A 20,814-nucleotide genomic window follows, 5' to 3' on the forward strand; every position below is an offset into this window, starting at 1 on the left:
TGAGGCCTTCGGTGCTATCCCACACCCTTCAACAGCAATTTGAAAATCAAAGGCTGTGATACTGGTATCAGTGTAAATCAGGAGTGACTCTGCTCATCTAAATCTGGTGTAAATGAGACCAGAATTGGATCCAAAACAGGGAAGGATGTGGTTGAGGGACTAGACTGGGCTTTGGGAGATCTGGGTTCTAATCCTGGTGTGTTAGATGCTGAGCTCCTTTGGAAATCTGGCCACTTATTTAGGTGGCTAAATGGGAACTGAGCTACTTTGAAAACATGGCCCTTAATTACTCTGTGCCTCAAATCCTCATCTGTAAAATGGGGCTGACGATGATAACCCCCAAACTCTTGTCAGGATATGTGCCCTCCAGGTAAACATCCAAGCTGCTCAGAATCATTCTGGATTATAGTTATCTACATGAACATTAGTTGTGAAACTGTGTCACTGTCCTCAGATGTTCCTAAAGCTGAAGTGTATATTCATAGATCTGAGTCCACTTGCTGGCTAAGTGTAGGGCTTTTCACATGCATTACAGTACAGAAGGACTTCTGTCTCAGGCTGTGCATGCTGTCTAGGGAGTGTGTAATGAGTTACACAGTAAATGGGTGTGTACGTCTGAAGATTCCTGAATCACCTCCCTTTATCATTGCTGCACCCATCCCACAGGAACTTCCTTCCTCAGGTGAGGCTGCATTTAAAAGCAGAGAGTGAAAGGAGACAGCCCATGAGGATTCAGGTGAGAATTCATATCAGCTGCTCAATAACGGGGGAAGAGGAAAGAAAAGTCTAGTCCCTGAACCAGGTATGTACAGCACTGCACAGTGAGCCCTACCAGTGCTGTGTGTTACACAGGGAAAATGGCAGCACAGGGAGGGGATTTCTTGTCGAGATCGGAGGGCTGGCAGGCATTTCCTGCAGGCACCGAGAACATTTATGTGATTAAGTTACACAAATGGAAAGTGTTTGTATAGTGCATGTACTTTGCTGCACTTTTTAAACGTTGCAAAACCTGTAGAAGACTTTGAACCTCCAGCAACGAGGGTAAGTTCTGAGCTGGAATAAAGCCTGAAAAGGAAGGGACAAAGGGTGGGACTTCAAACATAACTACATTGTAGGCAGGTGAAGAAGTGTCCTTGCTCGAGTATATTCATTGGTTAAAATGTGTCTACTTGCTGTGTATTTGGGACCTGATTTTCAGAGGTGCTGTGCACAAACAACTCGCATTAAAGTCCATCAGACAGCGGGTTCTTGGCACCTCTGAAAAAGCAGGCTGTTAGACATGAAAGCAGAATCCTAGCAGAGTAAATTGTTCTGTTCTATACCTATTGGTCACTTTAGAGAATAAAATAAAGATGCAAACATACAGCCAGTTACTTCATTGAAGAGCTTTTCACCTGTTGTTCATGAACAGGTATTGATACTAAAAGGTTAAAAACAAAAGTGGGGGCTTGTCCATTTGTTTTAAATGTTAAATATACACTCTAGACAATCCAGAGAGCTGATTCTCCTCTCTCACTTGCGCTTGTTGAACTCTGTTGAAGTGAAGGAAGTTATCTTATCATAAAACGGGAAGGGAGGGAGATAAAAAGATGGTGATTTGTGCTTTAGTGTGTCGTTTTCTGTACCGTTTCATTCATGCTGCAAATTCTGTCTCAGGTGAGTCCTCAGAAGTATGGAATCTCCCCCCCGGCCCATTGTATGGACATGTTTCATTCTCCTGGGTAAGCTTTACCATCCTATCTGTGCCTCTAAAGGGGCCTTGAGGAGACCTCAGTTAATATCTGCCCTTGTGTATTAGTGGTTTTGCTGTGCTTTAGTGAAAGTGGCCAGGAAATTTGGATGGGGCATGAGCCACGTTACCCTTAGCTCCTATAAAAACTGTTGTACAGTCAAGTGGGTTGTAAATGCTACCTGCATTTCCTGCAAAGGTAATTAGTACAGAGGGTGATCCATGGGGTCTTCTGTGAGAAATGATTTTAGTCTTTCACGAGCGGCTAAAACTTTAGTGTACTTGCCTCTGAGAGTCATGAGATGCTGTTAGGTTATGAACTATGTATTTTCTGTTATTACTTGCATTGCCTTAGCACCTAGGAGCTCTGGTCATGGACCAAGAATCTCACGGTGCAAGGTGCTGTACAAACACAGAACAAAAAGACAGACCTGTCCCAAAGAGTTAGCGATAATAGCTAGAGCACAAGGAAACGATGAGACTCCATTGGTCAGCATGACAGGCAGGGGTCTCGGCACACCAGCAGCCGAACCGATGTCAAGTTTTTTGGAGACATCTTGGCAAAGGAGAGCTCTAAGGAGGGATTGTTACTAAGGACCAATTATTTAAAACCCATTTTCCTTATGTACAACTCAGAGTTTTCACCACTTGGGCTGAGTGTTTTCATCTTACCTTTACACTCAGCTTGGACTCATGTAGTTCATCCATTCATTCCTCTCCCTTACCTCGGAGGATGCCACTTAGCCAGGCCAGTTACTGCCACCAGCAATGGTGATTTTGTGGGATAGCATATAACATTATTAAAGGCTTGTTCTTGTGTTGTTTTAGCTTTGCCACGACTCCTGGATGCACAGGGCTCCTGTTCCTATGGTGCCTGCTACCCACCTGCGGGAGACCTGCTGGTAGGAAGAATCCATCACTTGAAAGCCTCGTCGACATGTGGCCTTGTGAAGCCTGAGACCTACTGCACATCGTATGAGGAAGTACGTTCAATTCAGATATCTCTGCATTCACAGATATTCCCTAGGGAAGCTAACTATACTCCTGTTTTCCCCCCTCTGAGCATTGCTGCATTCTGTCTAGCTTAGGTGCTACTTAAATGCTGCCCGAGCATCTCATATTCTTTAATGTATTTATCCTTCCAGGCAGGGCAGTGCTAATATCCCTGTTTTAGAAGCTGGGGATCAGAGGCACGGAGAGACTATGGGATGCCGAAAGTCACACAGGGAGTCTGACAGAGCTGAGAGCTGAGCACAGGTCTCCCAAGTCCAAGGCCACTGTTCTAATCCTGCCTTGAGGTGATTGCCCTTGGAAAGTTCTGAGCAGCGACAGGTGCCGGGAAAGAGGGCCTTTCATAACAGGGTGAAGCACAGTCCAGCTAGCGCTAAGAGGCATCCTGAACTAAACAGTATTTTATTTCATGGGCACTTTAAAAACGGTACAGTGAGGCCAGTTCCCCAGCCATCTGGACAAATGCTGGGATAATAAACCCCCAAAACAACTCTAGCTGCTAACTCTAGCTAACAGCACAGAATGTGACATTTCCCCACTAAAAGCCAGAGCTGAGTCAGCCCTTTCAACCATTTAAGTCTGGTCTACACACAGTCTTTGTACTGGTATAACCATTTCAGTTTGGAGTGTGATGTTTTTACTGATATGTTCTGTACACCCCCTAGGATGGATGCAGCTATCCCGGTGAAAGGGTGTCTTATACGTGTATATCCTACTTCCCTTCCTGTATGGGAACTAGACCAGGATAAGCACTTTTATATGGGTATAACTGTGTCCAAAATAGGGGCGTTGGGCCGAGTTGGCTGTGCAGTATAGTTACAGCAGTACAACTTGTATGTGTAGGCAAGGCCCGGTACAGCGGGTTTGATTCATATAAGGTATATTTGAACTTCTGGATTTGTTAGAACCCAAAAGCTCAAAGTGAAATTCAAAGTAGAAATTGTCCTAAGCAGCAATTGTCCTACAGAAAACCCACTGAGTTTCAAACCACTGAGTTTCCTTGGGGTTTTACATGGCACTGAATCAGCTCAGACTTACTCAAAGATTGTCAGCTCTCTATCCTAGGTCAACTCAAAGATATCTCCCTCGGCTCAGCTGAATTCAGCTCAGCCATGATGGACCAAAGAACTTCACTAACCTAGACTAAGTTTGGGTTTTTTAACAATCTCCCAAACCAAGTGAGTTGCTGGTTTCTTTGTGGGGTTAATTTCCTTAGCACAGCCATTTCCTAGATCCTTGTAGTGATTTCTAATCTCAATAACTGCCATCTATGGAAGCGCAGATAGGAGCGGGTTTAGCTGAGGCGTGGAAATTGAGGTCTGTGAAAGAAGGTGTGGCTCATAAAGGAGGGATGCTTAAGAGGTAATGATGGACCTTTATTGGCCAGTATTTTGCACACTACTTTTACAGCTCCACTGAGTCAGATTTATACTGGCATTAATTTCTGGAAAATGACAGGAAATGCATGGGTGTTACTGGTTAGCAACCATGTTTGTGTGTGCAAAGATCTACACACTTCTGTGGGTGTTTGAAATTATCCAACTACTTTCCATAGTTTGGACGTAATAGAGCCTGGATCTGAACTCCTCTTGTCTATAATCTAGCCTAATCTCTGACCTGAACACTTGTACCTGGTGCAGTATCTAAAGCTTTAAACAGATCTTTTTGCGGGACTGATGGGTTTTTGTGTGTGTCCCGATACCTTTACACCGAATTGCTTTGCTGCTGTGAATGAAGCAGACTTCTTTACTTAAAAAACCCTACTGTCTGTCACCTTGACTCTCGGACAATACAAATAGTGCATTTTTTTCTGGTTTTGTCTTACAGGGTTTATTTTTCCCAATTCCCATTAATACACAGTGGATGCATTGTGTACCTCACACCAGTCCAGGTTATTAACTATAAATGTCATGTTCTCAGCTGTGTCATTGTTGACTGCAGTCTGATTCCACAATATTAGGGTGAAGCCCCATACAAGCCTCCTACCCTTGTGCTCTTCTCGTGGCATTTGGGGGCCCAGAGGGAACAGGAAGTATCTAAAATCTTATGATCTGACCGACCCGGGAAGTCCAGAATGAGCATCTAAGCTATGGATGCTCATCTGACCAAACCCAACTACCATTTGACAGATTCAGGTTGGTGTCTGAGGCTCATCCTCAGTGGAGGCTCTTAGGGCCAGATAGCTGGGCAGACGGTCCCAACAAGATGCTCTTGTAAAAGGGACGTTTTCTTTGGGGAGGAATGGGGCAACAGTTAGCTGTGGGCATTTCTGCCTGAACTCTATCTCGGACAATGATGTTACTGTGGAAGAGACAGCATGGGCTCATGGTGCCTCTCCTCATGTAACCGAGACCACTGACTTAAAGTAAACAGAAGAGATGGGTGAGGCCTTGGGAATTCAAGGCTTTGCAAAGATTGCAAACTTTGTCATGAGATTTAATCCCCTGGTTTTAATAAATGAGGGGGAAATGTTCAAAAGCAGAAATGGGAGTTAAGGGGCCAACTCTCATTGGCTGTCAGTGGCATCTAACTGCCCTTGTGCCTTTGAAACCTCCCCCTGAATACACAGTGTGTTCTTTTAGCTCAAGAGAAGCCTGTCTTTTCTACTAGGGAATAAGGATCCTCCGAAAGCTAAGCTAATTGGGCCCAAGTTGGTGATCTGCATATGGTAGATATAATGGGCTTAATCTCTCACTTAAACCAGTATAACAACATTGACTTATCTAGGGATGTGGTACATTTTCCATTGCCTGCAGTTTTTAAGTCTTTCTGAAAGATATGCTGTAGTTCAAACAGAAGATATGGGCTTGATGCAAAGATTATTGGGTGAGATTCTTTTCCGACTAGATGACCCTTGTGGCCATTTATGAATCTATTATTTCAATCCCTATGTTCCCTCATCCCACCTGGTTTAAAAGAGAGCAGAATCAGACCCATGGTACAATAACAATAATCTGAACAGTACAGTTCTCTGCTGTCTGGAACTGCAGTTCAAACTGAGCCAGCCCTAGGACCCTATTCCATGAAGCCCTGAGTGGCCTTAGCTCTTGTGGAAATGTAGAGATGGCCAGGACGCACCCAGCACCATGTAGAATCAAGTCCTTGGTTTGGGACAACTGAGGTGGAGGTACAGTTTAGAGGAGAGTCCATCTGTTTTGTGTCTGTGATTCTGTTTTCCTGTCATCTGCACATGCTTGATCCTTTCCCTTACTGAATGGATAGGCTCATTGTCACCTAAAATACACTCCTGCTCCTTTTTCTTAACTGTAGTGACCAATGAGTGTTATGAATTATTCAGCTTTTGCTAGAAGGACCACTCTCCATTCACTCTTTATTCCCTAATCTTTCCCCTCTTGAAATGCCTCTACAGTCAGAGTATCCTGAGATAAGATGAATCTATGCAGTGAATTCCCCCCGAAGTACAAAAGCTTGTTTTATTTATTCCCATTTTATTCCCTTGCACGCTCTTTAGACTGTGCTACGTGACTTGTTCCGTGCCAAATAGCTGCAGATTTAGAGTCCATTTTGCAACCTCAGCAGTGGTCATGTAATGAGGGGTTACTCTCATTCTGTCTCTCCTGAGCCTGCCTTCTGGCCAGTGTGTACTGTCTGATTTTGGTGCCAGTTTGAATTGTCCCAAAGTGCGCTCTTTTGCAATCCCAGTTGATCTCTTGATGCTGGCGTTACCCCAACCCCCTGGTCCACGGTCTGCTTCCAGTGCTCTGAGTGTGATTCCCTCTAACCTTTATACTTCATACCCACTGGCTGTTAGGCAGGGCCTGAAACTCAGGCATAGAGCAAAATCCAGTAGGGATGATGCCATATATAGCAAAGAAGGGTCAATAGCTTTTAGAAAAGTGAGACAGGAGGGAAATCTGACAAAACACAGAGTTCACTGGAAAAATACTTACAATTTGGGAGAGTTTAGTCGACAGAGGAAGTAAAAGCGAGAGAGAATGAATTCAAACAAATCATTGTTAAGGGAAGGTTGGTGTTGGTGAAAGGAGACCAGGGTGTGATGCAGTAGCCATTGATGTCCATGGGAAGAATCCTATTGACTTGCTTGGGATTTGGATTAGGTCCCTATATCGTTTATTTATTTAAATATCCAGCACAGTATTTCACAGGGGGGAAAGGGTGTGTCCTCGACTCGTGTTAGCTAACATGTGGTAACTAACATGAGGTAAACTCCTGGTGAAGACAGCAGATCGTATTTTAACTTGTGCCAGCAAATCGTGGTAAAGACTAAGGGGGAGCTGAGGGTTTGCCTTGAACTGCCAACGTGTCCAAACTACCAGTTGCCTTGTCTTCACTAGGAAAAAAGGTGTGTTCTTACTGTATGTTTGCTAAAACAAAGTAAAATCCTAGCGGAGATAAGAGGTCTCTCTCTAACACCCTCCCCCTCTCCCAGCCTCACTTAGATGCCTGCTCCTCACCTGGGACACCACTTCTGTGAGTGATGCAGGGAGGGCAGTCTCCATGGTGCATTCACTCCTTGGCCTGTGTGCACAGAGCCAGTTCTGATTCAAACACCTGGTGGAAATTGTGGCCCTCTTGAAATCCATGGTAGTTTTGCCATCGATTTTCAATAGGGCCCAGATTTCACCCCTGTTGACAAGGGCTCTCATCCAGCCATGTGGCTAAGCACATGAATAGTCCCATTGACCTCAACAGGCTTAAGAACATAAGAACATCGACACTGGCTCAGACCCAAGTCCATCTAGCCCAGTATCCTGTCTTCTGATAGTGGCCAGTGCCAGGTGCCCTGGAGGGAATGAATAGCACAGTGATCACCAAGTGATCCATCCCCTGTTGCCCATTCCCAGCTTCTGGCAAACAGAGGCTAGGGACACCATCGCTGTCCATCCTGGCTAATAGCCACTGATGGACCTATCCTCCATGAACTTATCTCGTTCTTTTTTGAACCCCGTTATAGTTTTGGCCTTCACAACATCTTCTGGCAAGAGGTTCCACAGATTGACTCTGCGTTGTCACGGGGTGGTCCCCTGAGGGGCCTTTCCAGCCTTGGCAACTCATCACAACAAAGCCAGGTCTCCTTCCCCACCACTGTATTTTACTGCATTCTTACTACATGTGTGGGTGGGGAGGGGAGGAGGGCTGGTGGGTTCTGTACGTATGTTTGCCTGTTGTTCAGTTGGTAGTCAGTTCATGTAATCTGGGGGGGATTTGAGTGACGGGGGGCTCAGTTAGCTCCTGAGTCCACATACCCTGTTACAAGGCTTTAGATCCTTTCCCAGAGTCATGTATTCCTATGAAAATTGGCTGAGCAAAAATGGCTAGCTTGGCTCAACAGCATGTGTTGATGATATATTTGCCCTACGTTCCCTGTGTCTTCAGTTCTCTCCCTTTCTGGTCACAGAACCTACATACCATATTAAGTCCAAAATCTCAATTCCCCCCCCTCCAAATAGCCTTTATTTATATTTGTTATTTGTAGTTGGTGGCAGCAAGAGGCCTCAGTCAAATCAGGGCCCCATAGTGAGAGACAGTCCTTGCCCCTAAGAGCTTGCCGTCTAACTAAACAGGACGGGCAAAGCGTCACACAAAGGAAGTAGTACCTGAGACACAGAGAGATCGTGACGTGTCTCAGGCCTGTGGTCACACGGTGAGTCAATGGCAGAGGCAGATGTTGAACTCAGACCTTTCAGAGTTGTACACAAATAGCAGGTAGGTACCTAATTCCCAGTGATTTTGAATGGGAGTTAGGTGCCTAGCTAGTTTCTTTTTTGTCTTTGAAAATCTCCCCCTTAATCATGAGATCACCCATTCTTGGGAGCCTGGGGCAGTGCGGCAGGCACCTTGCTGCATCCTTTGATATGAAAGCAGAGGCAGAGCTGGTGGGGCACTGGGCTCCCGGTGCTCCGCTTGAAATCGTTGGGACTTTCCTGAATGGCAACAGAGTACGCTAGGCCCCAAAGCATAGCCTGGGTTTAGCCATAGCTCTGAGTTTGCTGCTCGCTCTGTGTTAGCTGGTTACTGCAGCACCCCAAGTGCCTTGCCCATCATTGCAAAAGCCTTTTGAAATGCACCCAAAGTCTGATTGAAACAAATTACGCTTCCACGTTCGTGAGGCGCTGTGCGGGGTCTCAGCTTTTCACAGCGAGGCAGCTAATCTGTGAGGATTACAGGTGACCCTGCCACCCTAACTTTCTCAAGAGGTTTATCGTATGAAAGACCTTGAATATTAAAACCTTGTTTGCATAAGGTCAAGGATAGTTCTTTCATTATCTCACTGGACAGTCAGTACGTAACGGCCACGAAGAGTGAGAAGGCATCTTTATCATCCTGAGATACGGAGTGATAACAGGACTGTGTAATGTGGGCACGGCAGGTGAGGAGGTGTGAAGTGATATCTGTGATGAGATACACCTAATCCCCAAAATGCAGGGCGAGGGGACTGTAATACAGGGGAGAATCCTTGAATGACAAATGAGAGCTCTACATTGGCAATCTGGTGAGATGCTGCTGCACCTCGTCCACCAGTCTTTGGTTTATTCATAGCACCTATCATGTTAGTATCTAGGCACTGGAACATTTTGCCTCCTGCCAAATAGACAGAAGAATATCAGTAAAAGGGAATGTCCCACTGATCCCCATGCTGGTCATCTTGTTGTTACCATCTGATGGCTGCTCAAGTATGCAGGCTTGCATATCTGAACTGAGTGTAGATCTCAGTACAGTTTCTGTATCACAGGAACCCCAATTAGCCAAGGACTGAATGGGGTGTAGAAAGTACACTCCTCTGTCTCACCCCAACAGCTCACTTCCCAGAGGCCACCAAACAGCCATCTGATGGTACTATAACCCTTGGACAAATTAGAACGAGCAACCTCATGGGGAAAGACTCAGCATCCCTTTCCCAGTCCCAGGAGTCACCAAGCTCCTTTTCATTTGTGACCCAAAGCAGGATTAAACTCAGCTCTTCTCTGGGGAAAGGTCATTTCTAAGGCATTGCTTTGTAATGCCTTGGACATAGAAGGTGTCTATAGCCATCACTGCATTCTTATTTCTGTCCTTCTGAGGGTAAAAACCTAGCATTGTGGGATTGGTTTGCCAGAAAACATTGCTATGGGAATTGCAGTGGCTAACCTTTTCTTATTCTTCCACTGATTCACACTGTGTTTGGTTCCGTCCTACAAAGGATACATCTCAACCTGTATGGGTCACGCAATGGGAAAACGCATTCCTATTGGTTTTCTCTGTTCTCTGTTTATGCTCACCTTAGCTGTGCTGAGCTGCAGAAAAGCTAACCATTACATATGCTTCTAGACAGCACAGCACCCTGCTTTATGAACTAATTACAGCAGAGTACCATACATCAGCTTAACACCCTAACAAGATACTTTGGCGTGTGCGGATAAACAGCACCGTATGGTTCCTCCAGATTGTTGTGCTAGCAGATTTTAAATCATGTCTTGCTGAGGGGACTGAACTGACTCTAAGCAAGCAAAACAGGGGCCCACATGTTTGCTTTTCAGAAAGGCTGATGAACTGAGTGTTGCCTAACTAGGCCCAGGCACTTCTTATACCTATGAGATACCTGTCCAGCAGGTGCCCCTGGTAGTTTGCAGAGTATTTTACCTTTGATTCCAGTCATGCAATGTCTACCTGCTGACCTCCAACAGAGAGCAGGAAAGGGGCCAGAAGTTCATTAGCAGGCCTTTAGCATTGTTTAGTCAAGGATTGCCAACAGTTGCCCCAGGGCAGTGAGGCAGGAGAATCAGGGGCATTTACTGATTATGGTAGAAATGAAAATTTATTGCAATAAGAGATGAGAAATGAGCATCTTACTAGGGGCCTTGTTGGAGAGGTAACATGGTCCTGGTGGTTAGAGCACGAGCCTAGGACCTGAGTTCAGGTCCCTGCTATACCACAGATTTCTGTGAGACCTTAGGCACATCACTTAGCCTCTCTGTCTTACTTCCCAACCCTGGCCTACCTCACAGGGGAATTGCTCAGATACTAGTGATGGGCCCATGTAAATACCTAAGGTGGATAGACAGTGGCCTCTCCCTTCATTATTGAAACTTATTGGAAAGTATGTGAGTGTTACACACCCAGATCGTGGGGTGAATATATCCTGCCACTTTAGTGTTTTGCACATGCATTTTCAATTATATCTAGCTACTCTTTATAACCAAAGACGTGAGCCTCTGTTTATCATAGTTAGTGTAACTGTAGGAGCTAATCTCATCCTGATTTATTCACACTTTTGCCTTGTTAGCATCCAGTTAAGTTCCAGTTTCACAGGTTAAGGTTTCACAAACAGATATCTCCTTCTGCCTGTTTTAAATGTGCTTCCCTTTTAAATGGAAATGATTCCCTTGGTTAGTTTTGATACCTGTTTGAAGGGAAACCTCATGGGTGTTCTTACTTGATTTTCGTTTATTTACTCCACCCCGCTTTCATCCTTGAAACCAATGGAAGGAATCATTCCTGGGGTAAAGTGTTATTCCCTAGGAAGAAGGGTATCAGGTCTGGCATGAGGTGATTAGAAATGTATGCATCACATGTCTGTTCTTGCTGCGAACAGGCTTCATGCTGTCCCCAGATACCGCATGGGTGTTTGCCATTAGACATGTTTCTTGATTAGAAATGGTTATGATAAACCTCCACTGTGGAGCTGTGTGTTTACTGTGAGAAAGCAGGAAGGAAGTCATGCTAAAATATATAGAGATGATTAAGCTCCCAGGAGGAATGTATAACCCATTTCCTGAAATGATTGTGCTCTTGTCCTTGAGTGACATCTGGTTAAACTGCCAAACCCTCACTATGACAATGAATCAGATCCCAAATGAAATCGGCTCAGAGCAGCCTAACACTCTTGTCACAGCAGCGGGAGCCACGGTCTTATTGGCATATTTATTTGGGGAAAGGCACAGTGAAATACCTTTAGACAACACCGAGGCAAGGGTGGTTCCACTGGGAACGAGCAAAGCAGATTCCTTGATTTAAGTGGTACCTTGGTCTGAATTATTGTCCAGCAGTGGAATCAGCTTATCCACAAACTACGTGGAGCACAAGAAGCAGTAGTGCAAGTTTCCTGCACTATCCCGGAAAGCCTGCCTCAGGTGTGACACTGATGGGGAAAGACTAGGCATCAGAGAGGAGTTTAGTGTCTATGGCCCATTCCATCCCTGGCCTCTGCTTTGGTTGCCAACAAAGAAGAAGAGCTCTGTGTAAGCTCGAAAGCTGGTCTCTCTCGCCAACAGAAGTTGGTCTAATAAAAGTTAACTTACCAGTCCCACCTTGCCAACAAAGAATCAATCACAAGCTCCCTAATGGATTTGACTCAGGTTACCAGACAGCAATGATTTTTAGCCAGTACCAGCCTCAGAAGACAAATGACTTAGCTCAACTCAGTAGCTCCGTATAGAATAACAAAACTCTTTTCTCTTGTTCAGGTTACTAGGGAAACTCCATAAGGAGTGAGAGTGAGTGTTGCTTGGTTTCGGGTGTCATTACAGAGCCCAGAGTTTGTCAGGTTTGCTGGAAAGCTTGCCAAAACCTCGGCAAATGTAAGCCTAATTTGTAACAAGCCTGGGCAGAATTATGGCTTCAGATGGAATCATGGGGCAGGTTGGTCTTTTTTGCAAGGGACTGACCAAAAGCACAGCCTGGTATCCAGTTGTTCCAAACTTTGGGGTTTGGATAAAACAGGTCCCAGATCTGATTCGCCCTGGATTTTGATGTCACTTTGCCTATTTAGAGATAGGGCAAAGCTGAAATCCTTTATAGATTCATAGAATCATAGAAGATTAGGGTTGGCAGAGACCTCAGGAGGTCATCTAGTCCAACTCCCTGCTCAAAGCAAGACCAACCCCAACTAAATCATCCCAGTCAGGTGTTTGTCAAGTTGGGCCTTAAAAACCTCGAAGGATGGAGATTCCACCACCTCCCTAGGTAACCTATTCCGGTGCTTCACCACCCTTCTAGTAAAATAGTTTTTCCTAATATCCAACCTAGACCTCCCCCACTGCAACTTGAGACCATTGCTCCTTGTTCTGTCATCTGTGTTCTCCATCCTCTTTGGAACCCCCTTCAGGTAGCTGAAGGCTGCTATCAAATCCCCACTCACTCTTCTCTTCTGCAGATTAAATAAGCCCAGTTCCCTCAGCCTCTCCTCATAAGTCATGTGCTCCAGCCCCCTAATCATTTTCATTGCCCTCTGTTGTACTCTCTGCAATTTGTCCACATCCCTTCTGTAGTCAGGGGCCCAAAACTGGACACAATACTCCAGGTGTGGCCTCACCAGTGCTGAATAGAGGGGAATAATCACTTCCCTCGATCTGCTGCCAGTGCTCCTACTAACACAGCCCAATATGTCGTTAGCCTTCTTGGCAACAAGGGCACACTGCTGACTCATATGCAGCTTCTTGTCCTCTGTAATGCCCAGGTCTTTTCTGCAGAACTGCTGCTTAGCCAGTTGGTCCCCAGCCTGTAGCGGTGCCTGGGATTCTTCCATCCTAAGTGCAGGACTCTGCACTTGTCCTTGTTGAACTTCATCAGATTTCTTTTGGCCCAATCCTCCAATTTGTCTCGGTCACTCTGGACCCTATCCCTACCCTCCAGCATATCTACCTCTCCCCCCAGCTTAGTGTCATCTGTGAACTTGCTGAGGGTGCAATCCATCCCATTATCCAGATCATTAATGAAGATGTTGAACAAAACCGGCCCCAGAACAGACCCTTGGGCACCCCCTTGATAACGGCTGCCAACTAGATAGTGAGCCGTTGATCACTACCCATTGAGCCTGACGATCTAGTCAGCTTTCCATCCACCTTATAGTCCATTCATCCAGCCCATACCTCTTTAACTTGCTTACAAGAATACTGTGGGAGACCATATCAAAAGCTTTGCTAAAGTCAAGATATATCACATCCTCGCTTTCCCCATATCCACAGAGCCAGTTATCTCATCATAGAAGGCAATCAGGTTGGTCAGGCATTCCTCTCCCCCTATCCCTTTTCAGACTTTGGGGCCTAGATAAAATCAAACTGGGATCTAAATCACCTGTGGTTTTGCTAAACCCGACCCTATTCACCTTGCCTTACCTCTGGTTCTCACTTGAAATGATGTGAAATGTAACAATTTGGGTTGAGTTTCACGTTCAGCTGCCTATTTGAATCCTTGGAGCTGGAACACGGACAGCATATCGGCCAATATTTCTTCAGTGCTTTTTGTTGAAAAGCTTAGGTCATCTGTGGTTTGATGGGGTGCTTTATAGGTGTAATGAGACTGTCCAGCCTGGCATAATTTATCCATATATTTGTTGTTAATGGGGAATTAAAGTACATTGACCTAATATATTATGTAACCCAGCTTTACTGGCAGCCCTTGTCCTGACATGATTTATTCTGGCTACTGCTATTGTTCCTGACAGGCCTACACGTTTTAAAAAAAAATCACTTCAATCTTTCAGCTTCTCCCCAGATAAAGCTCAGAGCGGCTGTTCCCATAATAGACCTCCTGCAAGGCCTCAATGGGGGAAGAGGGGAAGCTGGATTTTGGCAGCCAAACTGACAATGATGTCTCTAGAAATGGAGTCAAAAACGTGACCATAAAGTCAAGAGGAATCATGGGCCTCCATACTATGGCCAGAGGGGGCTGGCGGGGGAGGAAGTTTTCCCTTTTTGCTGAGAGATTGTTTCATGATTTCTGTGTGTATATAAAGTCTGCTGCAGTTTCCACGGTAAACATCTGATGAAGTGAGCTGTAGCTCACGAAAGCTCATGCTCAAATAAATTGGTTAGTCTCTAAGGTGCCACAAGTACTCCTTTTCTTTTTGCGAATACAGACTAACACGGCTGTTCCTCTGAAAGCTGAGAGATCAGTAATTCTAGTTTATATTGGTTACTGCACCAGGAGGTTCTATTTTTAGGGGCTGTAAGCCAGTCTTACATTGGCAGCTGGAGCTATTTAAAATATTTCTGGTTGGTCCGTCAGCTTACAATTCTCTAAGTGATAACCTCTCCTCACCCCGACCCCACAGCGCGAGGATAAGCAGCAGCTGGTTTGCAAGGTCACTGGAGAATGAGACCAAAGTGGAGGTGGGCGAGGATTGCAACAGCTTAGTTTTGCCTCTGTATGAAGGAGTTACTGCTTTGGACACTCTCACAAAGCACAAAAGCATGGAAATACTTATACTCACTTATAACATGTGCAAACCAGCCACACACACCCAATCTCTGACACCTGGCTCCCCAACTCTATGTTCTTACTTGAGTGCATACAATCTATCTACAGGTATCTAATCTCTCATCTAATGTCGGGCAAATTTTCCCTTGGTCTCCTTTTGTGAGCATAACTTGTGCCTACATTTGTATGCTCCCAATTCAGTTGTAATTATGAATCTGAGAACCTGCCCAATTTTAACTTAGAGGTGCAACTTCTCAGATTCAAACCCTCAGTTCAACTTTTGCCTGCATCCACAAGCCTGGTTATGTCCCAACACCACTTTGTGCCTAAGGTCTCATCTGTGAAATGTGATATTATTATTTGCCTACCTGAAATTGCTTTTTGGGGAGGTTAAATTAATTAATGTTTATAAAGGGGTTTGAATTTCTAAAGCACTTTTTAGCCCAGGATCGCAAAGCACTTTTTAGCCCAGGATCGCACTGTTATATAGTCTAGAACCTACTTGTTATATTACATTAGCACATAGTGGTTGTAACTAAGATTGGGGCCTCCGGTGTTGGAGACTGTACATGCACAAAGCAGAAGACAGTTTCTGTCACAAAGAGCTTGCAATCTGAGTAGACAGAACAGAAAGTTAGGAAGGTGAAGTGACTTGTCCAAGATCACACGGCAGGTCGCTGGCAGAGCTTGGAACAGAATCTTTATCTCCTTCTTCCAGTCTAGTTCCCTATCCAGTTGACCACACAGCGTGGGAAAATGCACCCTAAATGAATCTATATTGAAAGCCATGACAGTGCAGTGAAAGAGAAGTAGACAGAAAAAGAAGGATTTTTCTTGGTAAACCTCCTTTTAATCAACAGTTCTATTGTGGTATCTGGTAATTCCGTCTATCCTGGGGAACTTTGAGACACATAGTTTCTGCTTTCAGCCCAAGTCTCTATAATGGCAAAATGCTCTTCTTGTGCAATGCAAAAGTTTCCCAATTTGTCCCGAGCCAGTGAAATGTGGTCTCGCTTCCAAAGTTAATTTTAGCTTTCCAAAAAAATAGTTTTTTTTAAAAAAGGCGAGTGAGATTTCAACACTCCTGGCTGCTGCTTCATGTAATGGTTATTTCAGTCTCCAAGTGCGGACGTGTTCAGTCTGGCTGGGAGGCACGGGGCACTCAGCCAAAGTGGCTTGATGTTGCTTTCAGCCAATGCCAGCCTCCACTAGGATTGCAGCAGGCAGACCTTTCACACAGTAACAGAGTCATGTTGAGCAAAAACAGGTGGGATTTAAAGAGCTCAGGTCACTGGAGCACCAAGGGAAGGGCTGGGGGAGTCTTTGCCAGTAAATGGAAACAGAAGCTTTGCTTAGGAAACAGCTTCCAGATGATTCCTGACCTGAGCTTCAGTGGTTTCAGTCTGACCCAGACATTTTTATCACAGCTTGCTGTGGAGCTGTGTTTTAAAAAACAATTAAAGTTTGATTCCCAAAACCGGGCACTGTGTTTTAGCTGCTAGGAGTTACTTGTGCCTAAGTCTGTGTGACACAGTCTTAACAGAGCTGAGTGCATCATTCCCAATGAATAGTTTATCTGATGAATTTCCCCTCCCTTTCCCCTCGGACTCTCTGTGATCACATCAGAAATGTTCTCACATTGAATCTTGATTGGAAATCGTTCACTAATTTTTGCAGATATCCCTGGTCTGTAGGTTCTTGGTGAGAAGTACGTTATGAGTAATCAGAATCTGAAAGCTGAATTCTTTTATTGGACACGTGGTATTTCTCTGTTCCCTGACTGGGTGAGCATAACTCTTACTACCAGGGAACTCTCATGATTATGCATTTTAAGGTTGCTTTACTCTTGTTAATTATGTTTATTAGGGTTGTGCCTGCTGACCAACCAAGACTGTCCTGTACAAAAACAGAATAGCACGGTCCCTGTTCCAAAGAGCATCTAATCCACATAGACCAGACAGACCTGGGGTGGGGGAAGGGGTATAACACACAAGTAGAGCAAACAATGGGATGGTGGCAAATGGCATCTCCAGTTCCACAACCTCTTTCAGGGTGAGTTTCACTAGGAGGAGATCGTCTAAATGGAAAGAAAAGTGAAGGGAGAGGGGATGCCGGGGGAGGTGGGTAAAGAGCACAGCACAGGGGAGAAGAGGGTCAAGTATGGAGAAAACTAATGGGAAAAGATTGTGAGGGAAATGGAGGGCGAGGGTTGGAGAAAACAGCCAATCGGAATCAGGCAGAGAGAGCTCCATCAAAACTGTAGAAACTTCTCCGAAGGTCCTTGCTTTGGCTGCTTCTGGCAGCTGCTCTGACGGACTGGCATCTCTGGCTGGTTCCACTGTGCTGTTTTCCCTTCAAGGTGTGAGGTAGGAGGGCAACAGCTGGGTCCCCATTTACCCAGAGCACGGGGCATCTCTCTGATACAGTTCTCGGTCAAGGGGTGCTGGGGACAAGGATGTCTCTGGCCGACCACCATTTTACTCCCTCCTTCCAGGGCAGCAGTCCCTGCTTTCACTGCTTCTGCAGCTGCTCTGAGTAGATGCACCTTTCTGTGCTGTTTTACAATATTAGTTTAAAATTGGCTGTTTCTACAAATATTCCTGCAAGCAAACTCCTGTGCTAGGATATTTGCAGAAAGTGAACACAAAGGATGCAAACACAGCTGAAGTGAATCCATTTAAAAATAGGAATGAATATTCACAGAACCATCTTTTGCAATATCCACGTAGCTCTCTTGTCTTAGTGGAACCCAGATCTACCTGCAACTCACTTGGTTTTGGACTTTATTACAAATTAAAATCAAGCCACATGCTATATTCAGATCTGGTGTAAGTGGCTACAGCTCCATTAATCTGGAGGTTCATTGTCTTCAGCAGAGTTGTGTCAGGTCTTAATTTGACCTCAGCTTTGTGAAACTTTCAAGCAAATCTGGGCCCAGTGTTGAATAAATCTAGGGCTGATTTCTGGTTTTTCATTCAAAACCATGCTAGGCTTCATGTGTTTCCTGATAAACTCAGGCAACGAATGACAGATTTGGGTAAGGATTTTCCTTTGAGTTTTGGGCGTTGTTTATACCCCAAACTTAGGGATAAGTCAAATCCCTCTATGGGATAGGGAGGAGAGGAAGGAAGGTCCAGCAGTTACGACACTAGCCTGGAACTTTTGCTGCCACAGACCCCATCGCTTCGTCTCTCTGGGCCTTGTTCCTCACCAGTAAAATGTAGACAATAGCATTGACCTACCACGGCGAGGCTCTATATGCAAAGATTCCAGGATTGTCAGTCGGTCTGTGTGTTACTCTGAAGCCGAGAATGTTTATTGAGTCAGTGTGAAGCAATGGACTAGCTACAAGCATAGCTGAGAGCTCTCTAATAGAAGAGTCTCATTTTGCCTGCTCCCTATCAGCTGTAATGCCTGCCAGCCATTGTCCCCTCCCTGCCACCAGGCCTGTCCATGATGCCCTTTCTACATCAGTCCTCGCACCTCTGTTAATCAAGGCATTTATACCATGCATGTTACCACAGTATCTCAGCCACATTCTGTCAACCACGTTAACATCCATCTCAGCTGGGATATCCACCTATAACTGTATTACCCCCTCTATAAAGTATTTCCTCCTGTGCAAACCGATTCCCCGCATCAGCCCTGCTGCTGCTCTTGTTATCCTATTTCCTGGTGCCCTATCACTCCCCTCCATCAAATTCTACTGCATGGATTACTCCACCAAATTCTACTGCATACACATACAACCAAGCCGAAGCGTGCTCCACCCAAAAGGCTTTCCAAAAGTAACGGCGTTAGCTCTGCCCGATCGCTCTTACCCTGCATATTTGTGTGCCCCCGAAAGTCCCTGTTTCTCCCCACCTCTAGAAACCAGCCTGTAATGGATCCTTTGTACATACCCCACATTGCCTGACTGCTGTGTCAGTTTGCTTCTTGAATTACACTCTCAAGGGATGAACTTTGCTCCGCTTGACTTTCCACCCAGTAACCTTTCACCCACTAAGCTGTTTGCACTCTGCTCCGCTGACAGGGAGAGGGAGAAGAAAGGCTGGGCTAAGCTGTAGCATTTTAGATAAAGGCCTTTCTGTTCACCCAGACAGACAGCCCCACTGGATGATGTGGAAAAGGCTCACTGACCCTGAGAGCTTGGGTCTAGAGTTGGTGGAATTTCTTGAACAACAAGTTTTGTAGTTGAAAAATGGGGTTTTGTTGCAAACAAAAGTTTTGCCACACACACAAAAAAGTTTTTAGTTAAAATATTTGGGATTTTGTCAAACCCAAAAAACTGGTTTTCAGTTACCAAAAAATCCCCACATTTGGGGGCGGGGGAGGGAAAATACATAGTTTCCTGACCAGCTTGAGTGACACACATTCATCACCAACATCATGACACCATTTAAATGCCCGCTGACACTCAGGCTAAGATTTGTGTTTGCATTTGCCACACACCAGAACCCAGAGGTGTTAAGTTGAGACTTGAACTACTGTTTCCTGGGTATAAAACATCAAAATAAACACCCTGCACCCCTCTCCTGCACATGCCTCAAATCTGTCAAAACAAATTCAAATCATGCCAGTCACAAGGAGGCCCAGTGGTGCTGTGGCAACATGCAGAATAGGATTCTGGAGTTTGTATGAGCCAAGGCTCCAGAGAGGGTTGCCAGTTTTGGTTGTATGTATTCCTGGAAATTTCATCACATGACATAATCTTTAATTAAAGCTTAATCTTTAATTCCTGGAGACTCCAGGAAAATCCTGGAGAGTTGGCAACGCTAACTCCAGAGCTTGCAGGACTGAATAGATCCGCGACATCTGTTCACCCGCAGTGTGCTTCATTCCTGTATTCCATTCCACAACATCCCCTCCACCACCCAGGCGGGTTGATTGTTCATGGAACGCGGAAAGCAGAGAGCAGGAGTATGACTAGTTGCTTTAGAGTGACCAGATGTCCCAATTTTATAGGGACAGTCTTGATATTTGGGGCCTTGTCTTATATGGGCACCTATTACACTTGTTCTGTGGTCACCCTGAGTTCCTTACTGAGAATTCTGCTTAACACACGGCACGTCCCTCAGACCATCCAGTGCAGCCATCAGCTATGGGCAAGGCCCAAAGGCTTCTATCGCCGTGGAAGACCACAGAACGGTCTCTTCTCTGTACTGAAGAGCTCATTGCTAAACAAGGACATACTGGGCTTCATTTCCTGGTGCGAAGCAGCTGCATTGCTTGTGTAGTTGCGCCCTAAATCCAGCTGACCCACTCCCAGGAAGATTGCCCTAAGTGGTGATTCTCTGGTGACACAGAGCTGCTGTAGGGATTCTTATGCTACTCTCCTTCCAGGCTGCAGGTGCGGCTGGAGGAAAGGAGTGGCTGGGACAGCCCAGTGCCATGCTGATGATTGTTGGCATTTTGTGCAAGTTAGAGCAACCTTTAGGCTCAGTGCAGGGGGAACAGCCCCCAAGATCAGGGGAGAGCCAGGTGAGCTTTAACCATCGGCCTCTCCAGATACAAATTCCATCAAAAAGCTGGCAAGCCACGAGGCAGGCATGACTAAGTGTAACTCGGGCTACTCAGGTTATAAACTCTTTGGGGCAGGGATTGTCATGTCTGCTGGTTTGTGTGTGTGTGTGTCTGTATAGTGGCCAGAACTATGGAGCCCTGGTCCCTGATTGGGGGTCTCCAGGCCCAACCACCATACAAATAAATAACTGGAAAAGTTGAGTCCCTTCCTCCCTCCTGACTTCATGGGATTTACAGTCTCATTTCTGGGCCGAACTCTTGGACGTATCGCCAGAGCAAACCTCCAACACCTTTTGGAGATGGCTGAGAACTGCCAGCCATTACAGAAGCCATTGCATCAACGTGCTGCACAGCTGCTCTGAAAATCAGGCCCAAGATGGGCTCCCAACAAC

At 45.4% G+C, this 20,814-nt stretch overlaps 1 protein-coding gene across 2 annotated transcripts in view; it reads left to right on the forward strand.

Moving 5' to 3' along the window:
- Positions 1-653: 653 nt before the first annotated feature.
- LAMB3 (laminin subunit beta 3) overlaps positions 654-20,814 on the forward strand; it is a 49,132-nt gene continuing 28,971 nt past the window's right edge. The window contains exons 1-3 of one of the 2 annotated variants that reach the window (XM_073319941.2): positions 654-736; positions 1,657-1,721; positions 2,558-2,712. In XM_073319941.2, the coding sequence (XP_073176042.2) occupies positions 1,673-1,721; positions 2,558-2,712 (204 nt within the window). In that variant the 5' untranslated portion in view covers positions 654-736; positions 1,657-1,672. Of the gene's footprint in view, positions 803-1,656; positions 1,722-2,557; positions 2,713-20,814 lie in introns of both variants that reach the window. The other variant, XM_073319943.2, reaches the window with a different exon arrangement.

This window comes from Lepidochelys kempii, chromosome 21 (assembly GCF_965140285.1).
Source record: "Lepidochelys kempii isolate rLepKem1 chromosome 21, rLepKem1.hap1, whole genome shotgun sequence".
Classification (NCBI taxonomy): Eukaryota; Metazoa; Chordata; order Testudines; family Cheloniidae; genus Lepidochelys; species Lepidochelys kempii.